Genomic DNA, 24,015 nt, shown 5'->3' with positions numbered 1-24,015 from the left:
GTGGGCACTTACCTGCATATCCATGGCTATGCCAGTAATCTTTGTTTGTAAAGTTAAAGATCAGACAGAAAGCATTCTTGTACCTCACCAAGACCGACCTGATTCTTCGACCTCCCCCCGACCCTAACTGAAAGCAATTTTGGTCATATTCTGAAGGGAAAACGCTGTGCTCCAGCTCAAATTACCTGAAGCACCCAGAACACAAAAGGTACTTCAGCATCTTCACTACCAATGGGAATACTCCTCAGGGCTCTGCTGTGACAAGGAAGGGTACATGACTCAGCGTGGCCACCCAGCACCCACCTCTTCCCGTTGTGCCCGTGTTCATGCGTCAGCATCCCTAGGACAGGCATGCCTGCTCCCTCCCGCAACAAGCAACAATGTGACTCACATGGAAGGCGATGGCCAGACCACTGCTGGCCGCCCCTACAAGGGCACAGGGGCCAAGTGCCACACTTTCTGGCCCTTGGTCAACTGTCAAGGGCAGGTGGCCCAAAAGCCAACAGTGAGCTTCTCAACGCTGTCCGAGACTTGAGCTCCTGGGCTGCTCGCTCTCAGCAGCTGGAAGGCTGCTGACAACTATGGGGGACAGGAAGCCAGGGACATGCTGTGTCCCTTCCCACAGCTGGGCATTTACAGAGAAACTGAGTGGCTATTTAGGACCCTAAAGACCAGCAATGAAGCCAGAAAAGCATGCTGGTTATCAATTCATTTTCTGATAAGGACCAGAGACTTCCAGAGCCGCCTCATGGCAGAGTCTCTATGCTTCAGTTGGCAGCTGCCACACATGAGAACACAGAGAACTGGGAACGGGAACAGAGAATGGCAATAAAACACACCCAACTGTGGAAAAATCCCACAAAGGCCATGCAAGAAAATGCACCACTCAGGCACCGGATGATTTACTACAGCTTTTCGAAAGATTTTCAGTTAGTCTTAATTATTCAGTGTAGTAAACAAAAATGTAAACACTGTGATTTGCAATTTGTATAGATTTTTATCTACCTTCCCTAGCCTGGGGCGGGAATGGCTTCCTTCTGACCCAAAATATCACACTGAAGGATACCACGATGCAAATCCAGTTAAAGAGCAGCATGAATAAATAGTCTGCTGGCCTTCCATCAAAAGCTGCTGGAAACGAAAATAAGCCAAATGTCATGTTTCAGAATTTTAGAACAAAGTAACATCCATGTAGAGAAACACGTCAAAGAATTAAAGAGCCAAAATGCCAATACTTTTAAAATCACTCCTCTCAAAAAACAACTAATTCTTTTAAATACTAAACCATGTCCTTTACGGTGAGATGAAACAGTCACTGAGTATGGCTAACCCCAGAAAGTGACAAATTCTGAGAGCTTCAGACTAACGCAAGCCCACAGGGAGGGTGGTCAAACCTGCCCCCACTACATCTGCACTGCACACGGCAGCGGCCTCCCCACACTCCACGCGTCACTTCAGATTCCAGCCCTGGCTGATGCCAGGCCCCTTCACCAGCTTGCCAGGGAGAAGCCCTGTCCACTCCGCCGACCACTGCTTTCTCAAGCACCACTCTGCCTGAGTGAGGGTCTGCCTACTAGACTGAACACACACACAGAGCCTGTCCAGACACTGGGGAGACTCAACGCCTGCCTGCAGGAGCTGACATTCTAGCAGGCCATAAGCAATGTGGGAGAACAGGGGGCACGGGCAGCCATGCCTCCCCACAGCCTCTTACTCCTCACCCCGCTTCTGGGAAGGGAATACAAAGACCTATGACCCCTCTTCCCAGATGAGGAACTAAAGTTACACAGCCAAAGCTGCATGTCTTGTTAGAAGAGAATCAAGTCTAACTGCCACTTAGTGCCCTGGACTCTGCACCAGGTGTCACTCCTGGGCAGAGTAATCAACAGCCCCAGCTCTCTTCCAATCACAACTCCTGGTGCCTTCAGCTGGGAGACTAAGAGACACAGAGCTCATTCCTGGGCCACCACGGAACTCAGCAGGACGCAGCCCAGCCACCTTTAAGGAGCTACAGGTCACATCCTGGCTTAGGATCCCTGGGAGGGCCGCCAGACACACTGACAAGCTCAGGAGCAGGCACAAGGCAGAAAGGACTGCCCATGCGCGTCGTCAGCGCAGCTCGTCGGAAAGGGACGCGTCTCCGGAGTTCATCGTCACCACGTGACGAGGAGTTGGAGAACAATGATTACAGAAGCATCTTCCCGACCGACAAAAACTACTCAGTTAAGGTGAAAGGCTGTGTAATGTTTATAGTGTTTCAGAAAAATAAATTAAAAAAAAAAGAGAGAGAGAAAAAGAAAGCCAAAAGTGTAAGGACACTAGCTCAAAAATTAACTTCTCCCTCACAAAGCAGGATGTATGATGTATAAGTCTGAATGGAAATTCTACAGCTATGCATTCATTTACTTTGTGCAATTAATATGTCACAAAAATCACGGAGTGTATAACACACTTCTGGGTTTGTGTCAATTCTAAAAACAGAATCTCAAGTTCTGTTGAGCCTTTCTTCTCTCAGTCAGTATTAAGTGGTGTGTTAGCAGCAAGGACAGCTAACCCTGTGTGCTACGTATTTTTACATTTTGTTCATCTCTCTCCATCTACAGTGAACTAATTTTTTGGAAGAGAGAATTTCTTATTGTATAACAAACACACAGGGCATTCCTTGCATTTGACAATCGAGTTGACCAACAAAACTGTCCTACTCACTCTTAAAAATGAATCTTGGGGATAAAAAAGAAAAATCAGTGCATTTCCCTTACAAAATGGAAAGATCTATGCTAAGTCTGATTCATGTGAAGAAAATGTGGCAAACAACTTATTTCATAAATGCTGAGGGAGATGCGATGACAAGTATCCCGTCTCCTTGTTCCCTGAGCACTTACGTCTAAGCACGTGATCGACACCATGGTTTCAGAGCCTAGCTGTCGGGCCTGGTGCGACAGCATAGCAGCTAAAGTCCTTGCCCTGAATGCACCAGGATCCCATATGGGTGCCGGTTCACAGCCCAGTGGCCTCGCTTCCCATCCAGCTCCCTGCTTCTGGCCTGGGAATGTAGTCGAGGGCAGCCAAAGCTTTGGGACCCTGCTCCCACGGGAAAGACCAGGAGGAAGCTCCTGGCTCCTAGCTTTGGATTGGCTCAGCTCCAGTTGCTGTGGCCGCTTGCAGAGTGAACGATCGGACAGAAAATCTTCCTCTCTGTCTCTCCTCCTCTTTGTATATTCGCCTTTCCAATAAAAATAAATAAATCCTTCAAAGCCTAGCCGTCGATGAATGACGGAGACACAGAGGAAACACTTATAGAGTTTACCACCGTGTTATATGAAACTGAAGTGATCATGCATACTCTCTTGCTTGAAGAAGTCTTTGACAAAAAAAGCAGTAATTGTCATTTGTGAATTTTCTGGATCCAAAGAAAACAGTTGTTATATATGTAATTAAGTTATTTTATACCAAAAATAAATAAATAAATAAATAAATAAATAGAAGCTCAAAAAGAAAATTACCATCCTTCCTTTCCTCATCCCAGCTATCTATGGGATAAAGTCAATTTTAAAATTAAAAAGGCCCTGCACAGCAGCCTAGTGGCTAAATCCTCACCTTGCATGCACCTACATCCCACATGGCCACCAGTTCCTGTCCCAGCTGCTCCACTTCCCATCCAGCTCCCTGCTTGCAGCCTGGAAAAGCAGTAGAAGACGGCCCAAAGCCTTGGGACCCTGCACCAGCATGGGAAAAAGGCTCCTAGCTCCTGGCTTTGGATCAGCTCAGCTCCAGCCATGGCAGCCACTTCAGGAGTGAACCAGTGGATGGAAGATCTTTGCCTCTGTATCTCCTCTCTGTAAATCTTTCAATAAAAATAAATAAATCTTTAAAAATAAAATAAAATAAAGAATCTTTGGGGTGGGCATTTGGCACAGTGATTGAGACACTGCCTGGGACACATGCCTCCCTGACTGGAGGACCTGGGCGAGTCCCAGTTCCATTTTCAGTCTAGCTTTCTGCTGATATGGGCCCTGGGCAGCAAGAAGTGACAGTGCAAGCAGCGAGGTCCCTAGAGCGCGTCTGGGGCTCACAGGGGCCTGGCCTAGCCCCAGGCACTGCAGGCTCTTAGGGTATAAAGCAGCGGAGGGAAGATATCTCTCTCCCTCCCTCCTCTCCTCTCTTTCTCTCCATGTAACAGACACACACAGGAACACATGTGCATGTCAAGTAAAATCAAAATTTAAAAACATTTTAATTTTACCACGTATCAGATAGCCAGAAATAAATGCAAGTATGTGAAAGAAAACAGGTTTCCAGGTCAAGCTGCTTCCTTTATTCTCTCTCCTCGCCTCCAAGCCACGCCTCGGCCCAGGCTAAGGCTGCTGAGGACTGGAGATCACCAGCCTCACTCAGACCCAGCAAACTGACAAAGCTGCTGAGTTTTAACAAGTCGTGCTTCTGTTGGCGTGGTTCTCTTTGTGATTGCTAAGAATTCTTTGAGTGGAATACTTTAAAATACTGTAATCACATAAACTTCAGCATTCTAAATTTTGGCGTGCTTACAACTAGGAATTTATAAATTAACTCTCAAATAACAGTCTTTCAGTTCAAATTAGAAACTTCATAAATAAGCCAGTTCTGTTATACACTTAACAATCTAGCTAGGCAAGAGACTGCAATGGTAAATATTTTGTCAAAATATTAATTTGAGGGGCCAGCACCATGACCTAGTGGGTTAAGATTCCACCTGCGGCACCAACATCCCATATGAGAACTAGTTCAAGCCCCAGCTGCTAAAGCCCCAAACTAGTTCCCTGCTTATGGCCTGTGAAAGTAGCAAAGGGTGGCTCAAGTGCTTGGGCCCCTGAACTCATGTGAGAGACCTGGGAGAAGCTTCTGGCTCCTGGCTTCAGATCAACTCAGTTCTAGGTGCTGCAGCCATTTGAAGAATGAACCAGTAGATGGAACATTTGCCTCTCCTTCTCTCCATCTCTGCCTTTCAAATAAAAATGAAATAAATCTTTAAAAATATGTAATATTAATTTAAGGGGTTGGCATGGTGGCTCAACAGGTTAATCCTCTGCCTGCAGCACCGGCATCCCATAAGGGTACTGGTTCAGGTCCCAGCTGCTCCACTTCTAACTCAGCTCCTTGTTTACAGAATGGAAAAGCAGCAAAGGACGACCAGAGGAAGCTCCTGGCTCCTGACTCCAGACAGGATCAGGTACAGCCATTGCAGCCATTTAAGGAATGAACCAGTGGATGAAAGATCTACTTCTCTCTGTCTCTCCTCTCTGTAAACCTGCTCCACCAAATAAAAATAAGTAAATCTTTAAAAAGTAAAGCAAATAAAAAGAAGCAGAGGATGGCTCAAGTGCTTGGGACCCTGCACCCACATGGGAAAGCCAGAAAAAGCTCCAGATCAGCTCCGCTCTGGCCAGTGGCCACCTAGAGAGTAAACCAAAGACCTTCTCTCTTCTCTCATTCTCTGTAAAGTTTACTTCTCAAACAAAAATAAATAACTTTTTTTAAGTTTACAGTTTATTCAAAACATTGGATACTGCCATATTATTAAATCTTAGCTATATTATTTTAAAATTCAGTGTTTTAATTACAGAAAGTAAGTCTAGACTTCTAATTACACAGTATTTTCAAGCCCACTCAAACAACATATATATACTCCAGCCCAATTTTGCATTAAACAAGGACTTTTCTACAATAGAAATGAGATCATGATTTAAGTGAGAAATACAATTGAGCCACTAGGACAGGAAAGATACTTTTTTCCACCTATAAAATGACACTGCTACTTGCGTCTCTGATGTTTTTGAGAAAAGCCGAGTAACATAAGAGCCTAGCACAGTTCCAGTTCAGTCACTGAACCACACAATCGTTATGCTAGTTCTTATCAAATGCTACCTGCCCTTAAAATTCCCCCAGGAAAGCAAACATACGGATTAGCAAATTAAAAGAAAAAAAATACTTACAACATCTGTAGATGACATACCTGTTTCCAAACGTGTAGAATACTGATACAAGAAATATAAATTGACCAAGTAAAGAAATCCAGTTCCTGGACCCACGGGGAAATAAAAGGTGGCAGTGACTGGCCTCCAAATCTGTCAGGACCAAAACAAAGACAGCTGTTAGTTTCTCTAAACCTGAGTAACTTTTTTTTTCTTTCAACTAAACAAAATTAACTTTTGTGAGGCATTCTCCTCAACGAGTCACCACAATGAACCACCAATACAATTTAAGAAAACAGCTAGAGAAAAAGTCATACAAATTACAGCCACATCAATCTGCAAACCAATGGACAAGCATCAAGTATTTCTTAACAAATTTTTTAAAATTAATGCTATTAGGCCCAGTTCGGTAGCCTAGTGGCTAAAGTCATCGCCTTGCACATGCCAGGATCCCATTTGGACACTGGTTCTAATCCTGGTGGCCCCACTTCCCATCCAGTTCCCTGCTTGTAGCCTGGGAAAGGAGTCAAGGACGGCCCAAAGCCCTGGGCACCTGCACCCACATGGGAAACCTAGAAGAAGCTCTAGGCTCCTGGCTCCTGGCTTCAGATCAGCTCAGCTCCAGCTGTTGTGGCCACTTGGGGAATGAATCAGTGGATGGAACATCTTACTCTCCGTTTCTCCTCCTCTCTGTGTATCTGCCTTTCCAATAAAAACAAATAAATCTTTCTAAAAACTAACGCTATAGAATTCCACAGTTGGGACAGGTGTGTGGCACATGAGGTTAAGTTCTTATTTAGGATTCTCATATTTTTTACCAGAAATCCCAGTTCTTCCACTTCCAACCCCAGGAGGCAGCCAAAGACAAGTCAAGTGCTTGGGTCCCTCCACACAAGTAGAAGCCAAGATGGAGAGGCAGGCTATGAGATCTGGGTCTGGGAGTGAACTGAGTGGGGGAAACTGGCATTGGGAGAGATCTGGATGGAGGAGCCTGGGAAACTCCTCTGTCGGGACACAGTCCCTGCAGGTGAGTGCAAGAACCAAAACGGGGAGCAACCCAGACCAGGCCAACATACAGCACCCACCAGCATACATTTGGTGCAGGTCAGGAGCAGGCCAGAATGGGTCAGTCCACATCACCAACTGGAGAATCCGAGTGCCAGAATGGAGTGTGGGTCAGGCTGGGTCAGGGTGTAATACCAGCCCGTTCACATGAGGGCCGGTCCTGAGGGCTGGCAGTGCTGGGCTAGACTGTAGCCCCTACCAGAGTGAGTTGGAATCGGGAGTGGACCTGGCCTGGCCAGGCTACAGCTCCCACTGGCAAATGCCGAGGTGAGGGGGTTGTGCCAGACTGGGCCACAGCACCCAACATGTGAAACACAGGGGTGGGGGTGGGGATGGCCCTAGTGAGGGGGCTGCAAAGGCCTCCTTGCTGAGCCATTAGTCCCACTGGTGAGCATGAGAGCTGGGACTGGAGGCAGATCAGGCCAGACAGGGCGGCCACATCCGATGGCCTGCATGTGAGTTGGATCAGGGAAAAGCCAGGCTGGGCTGACTGTACCTTCTGGTACATGCATAAACCAGTGTTGGTGTGGATCGATTGGGCTCTGCCACAACATCAGCTGGCAGATGCTGGCACAGGGGCCAAATTCTGTCAGGTGCAAGCTTGGCCTACACAGACAGTGCACCCGCTGGCACCAGTGTGGATTGGATAGTGGGGCTGGTTGGGACGAACTGGGCTTCAATACCCATCAACATGTACGAGAGCTGAACAGGATGTGGGACAGACCAGACCAGTCTGTTGTACACACTGGCAAGCACAGGAACCAGGGCAGGGGCGGGCCTGGTGGGGGTTTTCGTGGGTCGCTCTGACTATGCTGCAGCTCCCACTGGTTTACGTGAAGGCCGCGTATGGGGTGGGCAGGATTGGGCTGGGCTCCAACACCCATCAGGTTTCGTAAAACACGAGGCTGGAGACAGAACTGACCCAGCAATTGCAACTACCAGTGTATGTGTAGGCTAATTTGGTGACAGACTGCGCCTGTATTGGCAAACACACACAAGAATCGAATCTGGAATGGCCTCAGAGGTTTCTTGGGCAATTCCCTACCAACTGAACTGCTGGATTGAGAACCCTAACCATGGAGAGAATTGCAGGTTCCGTGGGCTGACTGTGGGAGTGGATGTGTCAGAGCTGGGCCTCCTCAGTGGCTCAGACGGAGCAGAGGACAGCATATCCAAATGTACATGGAGGATAGGGCAGTCCATCAGAGCCTCCAGAGGACACCTGGTACCATGGTAGAGGACGGAGGTAAGAACAAATTGATCAACCACCCCAGCCAGTCGTTGGCAGTGAAGATCTGGGCAGACAGAGACACTAAGGTGGACTATAGCAGCCAGTGGATTTGGGAGAGATTTCTCATGATTGAAGCGGCGGGATCACCAGCAAATTCAGCACTGTTGAACTATCAAAACCTCTTGAGAAAGCCATGGTGTTGTGGCTTTTCATTTAAGGGGGATATGTGGTGAATGTGTAATGGAGACTATCATGTCCAGATGTGAGGATGCAATGCAGTGTGCATCTCTACTTCCGGATCAAAGATGGACTCCCAATGAAACTATTAGCTGTATCTTGACAATGGGAGGCTGGACTCTGCCATCATGCCCGCAATGATGAAGAGCTATGCCATAATAATAATAATATAGGGGAGTTCAGTGGGGGGAGAGAATCTGGGGAGGGGCAAGCGAAATATAAATAAATAAATGAATAAATTTTTTGAAAAATCATACTCTAAGAATTAGAATGGGAATTTTTACTAAAAAATCATGTGCTAAAAAGATAATATGAGCACATGACTTTAAAACCACTACCTGAACAAACAACACAGAAGGTTCTACAGTAAGAATTAAGCCTTGCTGGAGACAGTACAATGGCTCGGCTGGCTAATCCTCCCATATGGGCACTGATTTGTGTCCCAGCTGTTCCACTTCCCATCCAGTTCCCTGCTTTTGACCTAGGAAAGCCGTAGAGGACAGCCCAAAGCCTTTGGCCCCTGCACTCACATGGGATACCTGAAGAAGCTCCTGGCTCCTGGCTTTGGAGCGGCTCAGCTCCGGCCATAGTGACCACTTTGGGAATGAACCAGTGAACACATCTTTCCTCTGTCTCTCCTCTCTGTAAATATGCCTTTCCAATAAAAATAAATAAATCTTTTTAAAATATTAAGCCTTGGGCCTGGTTCGGTAGCCTAGTGACTAAAGTCCTCTCCCTGCATGTGCCAGGATCCCATATTGGTGCTGGTTCATGTCCTGGCTGCTCCTCTTTCCATCCAGCTCCCTGCCTGTGGCCTGGCAAAGCAGTCCAGGGCAGTCCAAAGCCTTGGGTCCCTGCACCCACATAGGAGACTCGGAAGAAGCTCCTAGCTCCTGGCTTCAGATCGGCTCAGCTCCAGCCATTGCAGCCACTTGGGAGCGAACTAGCAGACAGAGATCTTTCTCTCTGTCTCTCCTTCTCTCTGTAATTCTGACTATCCGATAAAATAAATAAATAAATCTTTTTAAAAATGTAAGCCTTCTAACAACTGTTGAGGTTTTCGCAGCAGTATTTCTTCAAAGAAGTAACAGCAGGATTTACACTTTTCCATTCTAACTTGTCCTGTAGTGTTTTATACTTTGCTTCCTTCTCTTTATGAAGTATTCCTTTTATACGAAATCCATACTGCTTTTAAAATTTTATCTATTTAGTTACTATTTATTTGAAAAGCAGAGTGACAGGGGAAGACAAAGAGAAAGACATCTTTCATCTGCTGGTTCACTCCCCAAATGACTGTGAGAGCCGAGGCTGGGCGAGGCTGAAGCCAGGAACCAGCAGCTCCACCCTGACCTCCCCCGAGAGGAGCAGGGCCTAGGCCTTTGCACCATCATCCACAGCTTTCCCAGCTGTGTCAGCAGAGCTGACGGGGAGCAGAGCAGCTGGGACTGAAACTCGCACTCTGATACGGGATGCCAGCGTTGCAAGCAGCAATATAACCCAAGTGCCACAATGCCAGGCCCCCAAACTTCACTTAAACTGCCAGAATGACACAAGTTATATTTTTAAATATGTTCTTTATTCATATAGCTACAAGATAAATTCCTGTTAATCAATCTGCTAGATCCACAGACATAAGCATTTATTTCTGCAGATACTACCAAAAGCCTATGAAAATATTTCATCGATTTATACTTCTCCTAAGATGTGGATGACTGTCTATCTTCTCTCCACATCGTTAATGTGCAGTGTTGTTGTTGTTGTGATTTATTTATTTTACTTCAAAGTCAGAAAGAGGAAGAGACAGATCTTCCGCCCGCTAGCTCACTCTTCAAATAGCTGCAACAGCCAGACCCAGGATGGACCGAAGCTGAGAGCCAGGAGCTTCTTCCAGGGGCAGGCAGGGGCACAAGGTCTTGGCCTTCCTCCGCTGCCCTTCCAGGCCATTAGCAGGAAGATGGATCTGGAAGTGGAGCAGCCAGGAATCAAACTGGGCACTGCAGACAGAGAATCTGCCTCATGCTACCATGCCAGCGCCTGGTGTATTTTATCTTCATCAGCCTGACAATTACCTTTTATTTGCTTTATGAAAAAGCCTGAGCATCTCTTTATACTAAGAAAAAAAAAAAAAAGAAAACTTCAGCATTTCCTTTATTTACTTTTCTGCTAGATTTGCTTTTCCTTGTAACTTGGGGAAATTACTCTTTCTCGTTGGTACACTTTGTGGTCCGGGGCTTTAGACTTACATGTTTTGTTTTGATTTTACATTTACCCACCTATTTATTTGAAAGGGTATTTTAGGGCCCGGCGGCGTGACCTAGCAGCTAAAGTCCTCGCCTTGAAAGCCCCGGGATCCCATATGGGCACCGGTTCTAATCCCAGCAGCTCCACTTCCCATCCAGCTCCCTGTTTGTGGCCTGGGAAAGCAGTTGAGGACAGCCCAATGCCTTGGGACCCTGCACCCGTTTGGGAGACCCGGAAGAGGTTCCAAGTTCCCGGCTTCAGATCGGCGCGCATCAGCCCGTTGCAGCTCACTTGGGGAGTGAATCATCCGACAGAAGATCTTCCTCTCTGTCTCTCCTCCTCTGTGTATATCTGGCTGTAATAAAATGAATAAATCTTTAAAAAAAAAAAGGGGGGGTATTTTAGCGAGAAAAAGACATAGATCTTTCACCTTCTGGTTCACTTCCCAGATGGCCACAATGGCAGGTGCCCAGTCCAGGAGCCAGAAGTTTCATCTGGGTCTCCCACTTGGGTGACAGAGGCCCAAGTACCTGGGCCGTCTTCCACTGCTTTTCCCGGAGTATCAGGAGGGAGCTGGATTTCAAATGGAGCAGCTGAGACACAAACCGCCATTTATACTGGATGCTGGCACCATACCCTTTCCCTGCTATGCTACATGCAGGCCCTAGATTGATGTTTCAATAACAAGTAAAAGTTTAAGTGCAGCAATGCAGACAGGCATTGAGCCCAGGGCTAAGGATGCTGGCCTGGGCCCAGCATCGTCCTAGAGGCTGAAGTCCTCGGCTTGCACATGCCAGGATCCCATATGGGTGCCAATTCGTGTCCCAGCAGCCCCACTTCCCATCCAGCTCCTTGCTTGTGGCCTGGAAAAGCAGTTGAGGACAGCCCAAGGCCTTGGGACTCTGCATCCGCATAGGAGACCCGGATGAAATTCCTGGCTTCAGATTGGCTCAGCTCCGGCTGTTGCGCTCACTTGAGGATGAACCCAGAGGGAAGATCTATGTCTCTGTCTCTCCTCCTCTCTGTATATCTGACTTTGCAATAAAAATAAAATAAATCTTTAAAAAGAAAAAGAAGAAAGATGCCTCCATTCCATAATGAAAGCCTGGGCTTGAGTCCTGGTTCTGACTCCAGACTTGAGAGGCAGCAGTGACGGCTCAGGGAAGACGGCTGGTCTCCTGCCACCCACAGGGGAGCCCTGACTCAGTTCCAAGCACTCAGCTTTGGTCCCACCCAAGGGACATCCTGAACACCTGTGGAGTGAACCAGCCAACAGAATGGGAGCTCTCTGCCTGCCTATTCCTCTTTCTGCTTCTGAAATAAAAACTAAATGTAAGCACATTTATCCACCATTTGTCATGTTTATGAAATTGTCTCACTCCAAGAATATCAAATACCCAGTTTTCTTACAACACTTTCCATGGTTCTCCCAAGGAAGGGGGAGAGGTCCACTTCCTGTCCCCAGATGGTTACTCAGCTTCCCATCGTCAGAGTGTCCCATGTTTCCTCCAATTATTGGAAAAGCTGCTTTCACTGAATGTTTACTCCCTATTCTGTCTGAAATTGAGGTCTATATCAATACCAAATTTTAATTTTTAGTTTTATAATAAATTTTTAAGATTTGATAGTTAAATAGTGAAATCTGCACCTTCCTCTTCTGAATTGTCACAATTTTTTGGCTAGTTTCAATATTTTATTTTTCTAAGCAAATTAGAACCAACATAACTTATTCTATCAACATGATACTGATAATAATTTCCAGCCAAAAAGTCCCCATAGATTTTATAATCTGACAGAGTTCCATCTTTCTATAGCCAACCACAGGAGCTGAGTGTCTTCTTGTTCGCAATAACCGAGCAGATATTCTATGTCCGAGCAAGGCTTCATCTTTTGGCACTGTTATCTGCCACGTTGGCCAGTGCCCCAGATCAGTGCCAACAAACAACGGCAGAAGCAGTCGGCTTTGTCAACTTTTGGAACAGCAGCATGGCGCTGCACTTTGGCCTGAGAGCTGCAAGTCTTAGGGCACACCACCACATGCTGAGCAGGAAACACACAGCCCACGCCTCTGGTGTTCCCGGCCCTGGGGAAGGCTGCCAAAGCAGCAAGTGCTGGCACCACACGGGAGGGGGGGGTATGGTCTCGGTACAAAGTCCCAAGGAACGGTAGGAGCACAACGGAAGAGTGGCACTGCCAGCACTGCAGGTGCAACTGGAATGAGGGCCCCAGGAATCCAGCCTGGGCAGACCCTGAGCTGGCAAGTTCCAACCTCCACACACAGGACACAGTTACAAAAAGTGACTTCCTAAGAATGCTATCTTTTTAAAGTATATAATACACACACTCCCCACACACTTATTTGCTTGCTTGCTTGCTTGCTTGCAAGTCAGAGTTAGAGACTGACTATCCAGATGGCCACAATGGCCAGGACTAGGCTGAGCCAGTCAGTAGCATGAGCGTCTTCCTGGTCTCACATGCGGGTGCCAGGGGCCCAAACACCTAGGCCATCCTAGGATGCTTTTCCTAGGCCATTAGCAGGGAGCTGGATCAGAGGCAGTGTGCTAACACATGAATCGAGCCCAGATGAAATGCGAGCGTCCCAAGAGAGCACTGCAAACCACATCACAGGAGACAGCTCAGCAGCCACACCACCATGTCTGCCCCAAACATGTTGCTTGAGCCAGTAAAACACAGAAGCTTAAAATTAGTCTTGATTTACTCACAATTTTATCATAGTAACAGGATGAAGATTCTAATGGCTAGACAATGATGACCTGAGAAAACCTAAAGTTTCTCCTTACCATTCAAAAGAGAATGCTATACTAATGTTGGTCCTATTTTGGTTAGTGAGGTTTTTTTAAAAATCAATAATTATAGTGCCTTTTGGCTTATTTACAAGCACTGAGTCCAGACATGGATTTTTATAGCTGGGAGAACAGGATGAGAGAAGGTTAAGTAATAATAGCTGGTAACTGGTGGAACTCGAATTTTGTCGCAGACAGTCTGACTCCAGTTTGTGATACCAAAGTTCTGTTTTCTCTGTGCCTCTCAACGTGACATTCATACACTGAGACAGAATTAAATTTAAATCTTTTCAGTACTACTACACTTACATAATCCTGACATGAACTAAGAGTAAACCTACAAATTCTGCTTATCAAAAGCAAAGGGAGCAAAGGCCACAGGCAAGGTGTGGGCTTGGCTGCCCAGCTGCTGCGTGCTCTTGAAACAGGCTGGATGTCTGAGCCGCCTCGCCTCACCTACCCCATGGCACCAGCCCTATGACCCTGCGCTCCTCCTTATCTTACAGACACTGTCACAGGTCGCAACGAAGCAGGTGTATGCGTATGTTTTGACTACAGCGTTAAGGAGACACCCACTGACCTGGTTTTCACCAGCACACATATGAACTACTCTCATATTATTCTAAGTTACTCAAGGCCTGATTTTGAAAAAGAGATTCTGTTTTTTTCTGCCTACATCTTCTCTAACACTGATGACACAACACTATTTTTAGCACTGCATGCACCTGTTCTTTAGAAATCAGTGTCTGTCAAAATATCTCACATTCCTATTCCCTGTTCATTAGTTAGACTTGCTTTCATTGACCTAAGAAAGAAATTTAGACTTTAAAATAATTTGAAAACACCAGGGGATAGCTCATCCATCTCTTTAGTAGGATACAACATAATAAATTTCAGAAATTCCTACTGACAGCATCCAACTAAACCCCGCTGTTTCTCCCACTGATCCCTACAGAGCTAGGATAAGGAAACGGGCTTTAGTTTCAGGATCAAGAGGAAAGAGACCCGCCTTCCGCCCCACAGGGCCTCAGCAGCACTGGGTGTAGTGCCAGGAGCCTGGGTCTTGCCCACACAACACTGCATGCCACACATTTGCCAAGAGGACTTGTTGGGGAGGAGGGACGAGCCCAGATCCCTAAGAAATTCAGTGTTTGCTGAGTCCTACTTACAGTGCAGGTAAGCCACTTAAGAGTTCCTCACATCACCAGGACAAGCAGGCCTTGCATTCACTGGCACTGAGCATCTTCAAACAGAAAACACATTGCCCTATAGGTGCCAGGCCAACTACTTGGTGGGAGTGTGGACGGCAGCCACCCCTACCTATTATCTCCGAATCTGCTACTGAAACCATCAGAAATGACTGTCAGCATCTAGAGTTTTCCAAGAGCTGGCTAAGTCCTTTTACACTGATCACTGAACATGATGATGAGTGTCTGCGCTAACAGATATCAGACACAACAGGTAGGCAAGAAAAGCGCCACCTCCCCACTCACACAAACGGAAGGCGCAGTGTTGTGGCGCAGCACGTTAAGCTACCGCTTAGAAACCTCCATCCCACACTGGAGTGCAGGTTCCAATTCTGATTTGGAGCCAGCTCCCTGCATTGCGCCTGGAGGTGACAGCCCAAAGATGTGCCAACACCCATGGGGAAGACCTGATGGAATTCCTGGTTCCTGACTTCAGCCTGGTCCAGCCCCAGGGAACGAACCATATGGGAAGTGAACCAGCAGGTGGCACACAGAAACATCCATTCAACTCCCTCTTTCTCTTTCTGCCTTTCAAATCAATTAATCTTTTTTTTAAAATCGAATAAAATGTACTCATCTCAGCAGAGGACTTTGAAAAAGCTATTAGAAGCTACTGATTCTACTCAGGTATATATGCAACAGAAATGCACGCGTGTGTTCCTCAAGATCATTCACAGTAGCACAATCCATAATAGCCAAAGATGGGAAATTATGCAAAAGGTCTGTAACAGTAGACTGAATAAAGAGGCAACAAACAGAATGGGCATTCTGTAACTAGATACAACACAAGTGACTCCCAAACACACGGCTGATGAAGCACCTAGAACCACAAGCACACTCTGTACATCCCATTGAGAGAAGGGCCAAACACTGCAGCTAACTGGTGGGATTACAAGTCACTGGTTACCTCTGGAGAGGGCCGAGGGCCGAGGAAGGTTAGGGGATACTGACGGATGCTTTTTTCTGGATTCAGATGCTGACTATTTTGGTGTACTGAGTTCTTGAAAGCAAGCCATAAATTTTCTAAAACACACACTTCCCTGCTTGCATACCAAAACTCAACACCAAACTAAAACACAAAGCAATGGGATCTGGCACGGTGGCTCTGTGGCTAAATCCTCACTGCTCATGTGCCGGGATCCCATCTGGGCGCTGGTTCGTGTCCCAGTTGCTCCACCTACCATCCAGCTCCCTGCTTGTAGCCTGGGAAAGCAGTCGAGGACGGCCCAAATCATGACACCCTGCACCTGCGTGGGAGATCAGAAAGAAGCTCCTAGCTCCTGGCTCCTGGCTCTGGATAGGCTCAGTTCCGGACATTGTGGCCACTTGGGGAGCGAACCAGCACAGAGAAGATCTTTCTCTCTGTCTCTCCTTCTCTCTGTAAATCATCCTTTCTAATAAAAATAAATAAATATTTTTTAAAAAATTAAGCAATGATCTAATAAGATAACCTTAACTACAGGCCATAGCAAAACAGGACCACTAAGAAACATTTTAAATTCTATGCACCAAAACACCAGCCAGTACAACTCTACATCCAAACCCTAATCATGTGTGAAATAGCTCTCTTACCAACAAACTCTCAAATCAATCTGCTGGGGCTGCTGTCGCCAGGTTAAATGTAATTATCCAAGTGAAATCCTGACAAATGCTAGCATTACTTTGAGTCAATGTGTATTTAAGACTGCATCACCGATTTGGTTGATGCAATTTTGTATTCCTAAAACCAACTGGAGGAACAAAGAGCTCACATCTTCCAATTTCAAGTTAGGAAGCTTTCATGGGAACAAAAAAGAGAGTAACTCTGCAGTCATGTTTCAATCTCAATTACAAATTAAAATCAGAATCTTCTCCTGTCCATGGAGAAAAAGCAGTCAGAAATTATTATTATTGCCTAATAAATCCACAGCGCCAGCATCCCATATAAGTGCCTGTTTGAGTCTCAACTGCTCCACTCCACTCTCAATCCAGCTCCCTGCTAATTGCCTGAAAAAGCAGGATTTTATCTGAAATGAGGATGGCCCAAGTCTTCAGAGCCCTAAGGACCAGGACCCCGGAAAATGCTCCCGGCTCCTGGCTGGTTCGGCTATTTGAGGAGTGAACAGTGGATGGATGGGAGATCTCCCACTCTTTTTCTGCCTTTCCTTCCTTCATTGTAACTTTACTTTTCAAATAAAAATAAGTAAAAAAATTTTTAAAGATAATTTTTTTTTCCTGAGGCCAGCCACATGTAATTCTAGCATCCCATTCAAGCTCTGGTTCAAGTCCTGGCCACTCCACTTCCAACTCAGCTCCACGCTAATGTGCCTGGGATAGCAGCAGACAATGGTCTAAGGGTGTGGGCTCCTGTCACCTACATGGGAGACCCAATGGAGTTTCAGGCTCTTTGGCTTCGGGCTGACCCAGCCCCAGTCCCGTGCAACCACTTGGGAAGTCAACCAGCAAGCAGCATCTGGCTCTGCCCTTCTCTGCCTTTCTCTACAACTCTGCCTTACAAATAAGTAAATAACTTTTTTTAAAAAAGAAACACATTGAAGCTCAGACAGGATGAACACACGAGCAGTAAGCGCCAGGCCTTCAGACTATAAGGGCCTTAACATCCCAAGGTCTTTCTTCTTTAACAGAAAGGCAGCCATGTTTGCCATGACTGATTTGGACAAAATCACCTTCAAAAATGTTTTGCTAACCACCAAATTATTTTGTAGTAGATATTAAGCAAAGGAGTTAAACAAGTCACATTGGAACTATCTTTGACTCACAGACAAATTGAAGCTGCAGCTGTCTATGAAATAGGGAAGTGAATGAGAGAACAGAGAAGCACATTACAGATACTCGGGCGACGTGTTCCTCCGTCCCGAGAAACGGGGGTGTAGTACCACCGCACAGGCTGCCCTCAGAGACCCCAGGGCAGCAGGCAAGGGCCACCTCGGTCACTCAGCGGGAACTAAGCTGAGAAGACCCGATCCCTGTGATCGCTGACTGACGAGTTTAAATACAAAGGGTTTGGAACAGGGAGAACACGGACAGCAGTACAGTCTTAGCACATATTGGCTTCAAGCTGTCCAAACCAAAACAAAAACAACAATATTTAATCTTCAGAATTCCAAACCAACAACCTCAACAGAGGAAACCTACAGGTAAGCAAAAAAAAAAAAAAGAAAAAAAAAATCAGCGTTTCCAATATGAATGCACAACTCCGAAGTAGTCACTCCTCAAGGATATTTATTTTTATTGGAAAGTCAGATACACAGAGATGAGGAGAGAGACAGAGAGGAAGATCTTCATTCCACTGATTCACTCCCCAAGTGGCCACAATGGCCAGAACTGAGCTGACCCGAAGGCAGGAGCCAGGAGCTTCTTCTGGGTCTCCAGGCAGGTGCAGGGTCCCAAGGCTCTGAGCCGTCCTCAACTGCTTTCCCAGCCACAAGCAGGGAACTGGACGGGAACCACGGCTGCTGGGACACAAAACACAGCCCATATGGGATCCCAGAGCGTGCAAGGTAAGGACTTCAGCCACTACGCTACCGTGCCGTGCTCAAGGGTTTTTAAGCTGTTAAAAATTTAGCTTCTTTATTTTCAGTTACTTTGTCTTATATATACGAAAGGCAGAGACAAAGGAACAGACAGAGAAAGGCCAGCCATCTAACTGGTTCACTCCTAGAACGTCCACACCAGCCGGAACTAGTGGAGGCCAAGGCCACGGGCCCAGAACTCAGGCTGGTTCTCCCCTATAGGTGGCAGACCCAGTACTGCAGACACCACATGCTGCCTCCCAGGAAGCCAAACTGGCAGTAAAGGAGCCCACCAGAACCAGGCACTCAGAGACTGGATGCAAGAATTCCACGCAGCAACTGAACTGCAGCACCCAACGCCTTACCGCAAAGGCCCAGCCTCCAGCAGAGCCCGGGCTACTGCCCAGCACACGGCCTCTCAGGAGCTTCATCTGCAAGTGAGTTCCTCCAGGGGCCATGAAAGCTTAACTTTTCCGAAACGGGCAAGCATTAGAAGAACACAGAACTCCCTGTGCCAATGAGCCCACCTGCCTCCTGCCCGCAGCCTCTCACCAGGAAGATGGGCACACCCTGGCAGATGTGAAAGGCCATGGTCACTGAGTGCCTTGAACTTTGTGCAGCTCAAGCCACCAGCAGACAGGCTGGCGGTGTCAGCGTGGATTCTACTCCCCCAACTCAAGCGCGCAGCTTGCAAGATTCTACAAGATGGATCCAACAGCCAGTTCTGACCATGTCCTGCTCACAAAATGACTTACAAACACTGCTCACCCAAGATGCCCATGCCCCAACATGCCAGCAGGCACAAGTGCACAGCATTCACTGTCCACTAATTGTTCCTAAAGTCAATCACAAGAACACCACCAAGCCCGGCTGGGGTCTAGAATGGCATTCCTTTGTCCATCCACCTGCCTAAAAAGCATCAAGACTGACACGGAATTCACTAGGAGAAAACATCATTCTTCATCCACCTGCCCCAATCCCGCCAGCAGACACTTCCTGACCTCAGCAAAGGGCCCCTCCACCAGCCACTCAACTCCTCAGGGAGATGTGGCATCGACCCCATCGCCTACTCACCCTCACATCCACTCAGCTGCAATCCTGTCCACTCCGAGGTTACAGAGAGAGGAGGAGAGGCACAGAGAGGAAAGGAGATGTTCTAACTACTGGCTCACTTCCCAAACGGACACAATGGATGGAGCTGAACTGGTTTAAAGTCAGAAGCCAGGAGCTTCCTCTGGGTCTCCTATCCAGGTGCAGGAGCCCAAGCACTTTGACGCAATCTTCTACACATTAGCAGGGAACTGAACTGGATCAAAAGTCAAACAGTGGGGACTCAAACCCATGCCCATAAAGATGCCAGCACTACAAGAGAAGGCTTTACCAACTAAACCACAGTGCTGCCCCTAAAGTTCAAACTTCTTAACGAAGTATCAGAGCGCTAACCTAACTTTCCATCTTTACTTTGCTACACTCGCCCCTGGTGAACCTCCCCGTCCTCATCTCCAACTCTCCCCGCTCTGTGACCGACTCTCCCCTGGCTTTCCTGGCTCTCTGCTCCCCATTCCAGCCTCTAAGCCTTTCCCCTGCTATTTTATGAAAGACTGGTTGTCTCCAAGCAGATCCTCCCAAGGACATTCGGTGAATACCGGGTGCCGTTCTTGTGAAGACCCCATCGACTACCACACTCCACATCACCTCCATCACATGCCTCTAGTTTCTGCAAGCTTGCACATCTTCTTCCTCACCGTACCCCCAGTGCCCAGAAAGTGCCCAATTACTTTCATGAATTCAACCAACAGGCACCGCTATGTGCTAGGCAAAGATCCGGCTCTAACAGAACCTTCTCTAAGGGGAAGGAGGCTAGGGCCCGGCAGCGTGGCCTAGCGGCTAAAGTCCTCTCCTTGAACGCCCCAGGATCCCATATGGGCGCCGGTTCTGGTCCCGGCAGCTCTACTTCCCATCCAGCTCCCTGCTTGTGGCCTGGGAAAGCAGTCGAGGACGGCCCAAAGCTTTGGGACCCTGCACCCGCATGGGAGACCTGGAAGAGGTTCCTGGTCCCGGCATCGGATCGGCGCGCACCAGCTGTTGTGGTCTCTTGGGGAGTGAATCATCGAATGGAAGATCTTCCTCTCTGTCTCTCCTCCTCTCTGTATATCTGACTTTGTAATAAAATGAATAAATCTTAAAAAAAAAAAAAGGGGGGGAAGGAGGCTAACAGTACAGGGGGATGATGGAGTGAAGCGGAATGCTACTTCACATGGGGCAGTCAGCCAGGCACCGGCCCGTGACACAGCTGTCAGACACACCTGAAGGACGGGTTAAGCAATGCGCCTCCCCACGTGAGATGGCCTGAGGAGGGCCGGTGTTGGGGGCCTGAGGCAACAAGGACCCTATTGCCTAGGCCAATGAATCCAGCTGAGGACAGGAGGACACAAGACCCTAGCGGCAATGGCAGGGACCTTGAAAACACTATAAGCACGTGCATTTTACTCAGGAGTTGAGAAGACAGCAGAGGGTATGGTAGCAATACTAACAAGCCATGATCTACATTTTTTTTCAAGATTTATTATTATTGGAAAGCCGGATATACACAGAGGAGGAGAGACAGAGAGGAAGATCTTCCATCCGATGATTCACTCCCCAAGTGAGCCACAACGGGCCGATGAGCGCCAATCCGATGCCGGGAACCTGGAACCTCTTCCAGGTCTCCCACGCGGGTGCAGTGTCCCAATGCATTGGGCCGTCCTCAACTGCTTTCCCAGGCCACAAGCAGGGAGCGGGATGGGAAGTGGAGCAGCTGGGACACAAACTGGTGCCCATTTAGGATCCTGGTGGTGCAAGGAGAGGACTTTGGCTACTATGCTGTCATACCGGGCCCTTGAATTATCTTTTAAAAATGTAGATCATGGGGCCTGGTGGCGTGGCCTAGCAGCTAAAGTCCTCGCCTTGAACGCCCCAGGATCCCATATGGGCGCCGGTTCTAATCCCGGCAGCTCCACTTCCCTTCCAGTTCCCTGCTTGTGGCCTGGGAAAGCAGTCGAAGACAGCCCAAGGCCTTGGAAACCCATACCCATGTAGGAGACCCAGAAGAAACTCCTGGCTTTGGATCAGCTCAGCTCCAGCCGTTGCAGCCACTTGGGGAGTAAACCAGTGGATGGAATATTTTTCTCTGTTTCTCCATCTCTCTGCAAATCTGCCTTTCCATAAAAATAAAGAAATATTTAAGGCCCCGCGGCGTGGCCTAGCGGCTAAAGTCCTCGCCTTGAAAGCCCCGGGATCCCATATGGGTGCCGGTTCTAATCCCGGCAGCTCCACTTCCCATCCAGCTCCCTGCTTGTGGCCTGGGAAAGCAGTCGAGGACGGCCCAATGAATTGGGACCCTGCACCCGCGTGGGAGACCTGGAAGAGGTTCCTGGTTCCCAGCTTCGGATCGGCGCGCACCGGCCCGTTGCGGCTCACTTGGGGAGTGAATCATCGGACGGAAGATCTTCCTCTCTGTCTCTCCTCCTCTCTGTATATCTGACTTTGTAATAAAAATAAACCTTTAAACAAAAAAGAAATATTTAAAAAAAATAATTCAAGTTTTCTAGAGAAGACGGAGAGGACGATGGAAAAAATGCAGTCTGCAAGCAGCCTGTATCCTGACGTGGGCCTAAGGTAGAGCCCACAAGCTTTGCTGAAAGGCTGTGGCGTGGGAGAGAAAAGCATGCTGAGGGATGACTCCACAAGTGTTAGGTAGCAGACCTCTAGCGATGGAGCCACTGCTGCGTGAATTCGCACCCGGTATGACTGACACCTGTAAGCAACGCCAATGGCCATGGCAGGGGCACTGTGGGACACACAGAACCAGAAGCAGGACACAGCTGGGCTGAGGACGCCTCCGCTGTCTGTCAACGTGACAGCCTTGAGGTTGTACCAGGGACTTCCAGGCGCAGGACTGAGAGAGATCACGAAGGAGCTAGAGGAAGCCTACTGAAGGGGTTCCGCACTTACTCCCTGGGGCACAGCCACGCGCACCAGCTAACAGCGCGACGGCCAACAAGGATGACTATGAAATGACGCCCGTGAGCAACAGAAGACACGAGAATGCTGCCACACCAGGTCACGTCCCAAAATCCCTGTCAGATTTCAGAATCCAGCCCACCACGAGTCAACATTTTCAAATCATAATACCTACTGAATAGACATAACCTCCAAGACTTAATATTTTGTGGCCAGTACACCAACCTGGACTGCTTCGTTCACCATAACGAAACAGCAAGGCCTTCTGCTGTTGGGGTAATTTACTCCTTACTCATTCCTTCATAAACCCTACTACTGCGTGCAGGACGCTAGGTCATGATCTGAGGCAAACACAGCTAAACTCCTCCTCTGAATATCTGACTCTAAATTACTCCTGTAAGGGCGGGATGAAGGGGGTGGGGGTGAGAAACCTTCTATTAACATCAAAACACCTCAGGCACAGGTGGTCAGGTTGACATCTACAAGCCACCCACGTGGGTGACAGAGGAAGTTCCCAAGGCGCTGCTCCTGCTGGACCCAGGGTGCTCATTCCTAGTGACTCAGGGACCAATGATGGACTTACCTTCCCACCGCTTCCATCACTGAGTGCAGGGGGGCGGGAAGCAGAATGTTACTACGGGGTGACTCAGGCCATCTCACCAGGCCAGAATCACACGCGGCTACGAACCCAGGCCCTCACAGCAGACCCCCCAGCCCCAAGACCCCGCCCTAATCCGCTGGAGGCGGCGGCACTACAAATCCCAGAAGGCACCACACGCCCGCGCCAGGCCGCCTCCCGCTGCGCGGCCGCGGGGCCGTCTGGGACCTGTAGTCTCCACTGACCCGCCGCCGGCCAGTACCTGGAAGCGGTAAAGGAAAGCTTCGGGCCAGAGCAAGAAGTAGGCCGGGCTGATGAGGCCAAGTTTGCCGACCAAGGGCACGGCGACGGTGGCGGCGAACCAGTAGCGCGTGATGGCCGGGATGCTCCTGAACCAGTCCCCGATGTCCGACATCTTCGCCTCGCAGGTCGCCGGGGTGCGCTCGGCCGTCGTACACGGTGCCCCTCACGCCGCGGCCGGCTCGCGAATGGAAGGTGTCTGGGCGGAAGCCGCCCAAGCAGCCGGTTTCAAGGCGGAGGACCGGCGGAGACTGGCGGAGACCGGCGGACGTGGCGCCACCGAATTCGGACAAGCGAGACAGCGTTCCCAAGCGAAACTTCCCCTTCCGGCGACGGCGGGCAGCGTGACCAGAAGTCCCGCCGCTTAAAGGGCGAGCGCCGCTTTTTGGTTCCACCCCGCCTCCCAGCCACAGCCAGCGAGACTCGGCTTCCTGGGGCGGGGCCTGAGGGCGGGGCCAGAAGGGGCGGGATCTGAATGGGGCGGACGCACGACTGGTGGGAAGCGGCGGTTGCCAGAGCAACGGCAAGTGCTCCAGCCAATGGCGAGGCGGAATTCCCTGCACCTGCCTTAGGCCTAAGTTGTAATACAGGTGGATCTACTTGCCGGGGAAGACCGACCGGCAAGTGGCAAGCAAGCGTTTCGTGTGTTTGTGCGCCCATTCTCCACAAGCGTGTTCAGGCAGGGCTGTCGCGGTGCTGTGGCCCCTGGAGTTTACATCCTCATGGTGATGGGCAGACAGCAAATGATGCACCAAGATAATTTCGGAGACTGATGAGGAAAATGAAATACGTCAGTGGGGTGGAGTGACAGGATAAGGAGAGTTGGCTAC

The 24,015-nt window shown here is 48.5% G+C and overlaps 1 protein-coding gene across 1 annotated transcript in view; it reads right to left on the bottom strand.

Moving 5' to 3' along the window:
* The window catches only part of DERL1 (derlin 1), a 31,523-nt gene extending 7,922 nt beyond the window's left edge, over window positions 1-23,601 (bottom strand). Inside the window, exons 1-4 of the mRNA XM_004580707.2 lie at window positions 23,148-23,601; window positions 5,990-6,101; window positions 1,067-1,131; window positions 13-39 (exon numbers count right to left, since the gene is read on the bottom strand). Coding sequence (XP_004580764.1) covers window positions 13-39; window positions 1,067-1,131; window positions 5,990-6,101; window positions 23,148-23,300 — 357 coding nt within the window. The 5' untranslated portion in view covers window positions 23,301-23,601. The remainder of the gene's footprint in view (window positions 1-12; window positions 40-1,066; window positions 1,132-5,989; window positions 6,102-23,147) is intronic.
* Between the last annotated feature and the right edge of the window lie 414 nt (window positions 23,602-24,015).

This window comes from Ochotona princeps, chromosome 9, assembly GCF_030435755.1.
Source record: "Ochotona princeps isolate mOchPri1 chromosome 9, mOchPri1.hap1, whole genome shotgun sequence".
Taxonomy (NCBI): domain Eukaryota; kingdom Metazoa; phylum Chordata; class Mammalia; order Lagomorpha; family Ochotonidae; genus Ochotona; species Ochotona princeps.
This window is presented reverse-complemented; position numbering and strand designations above follow the sequence as displayed.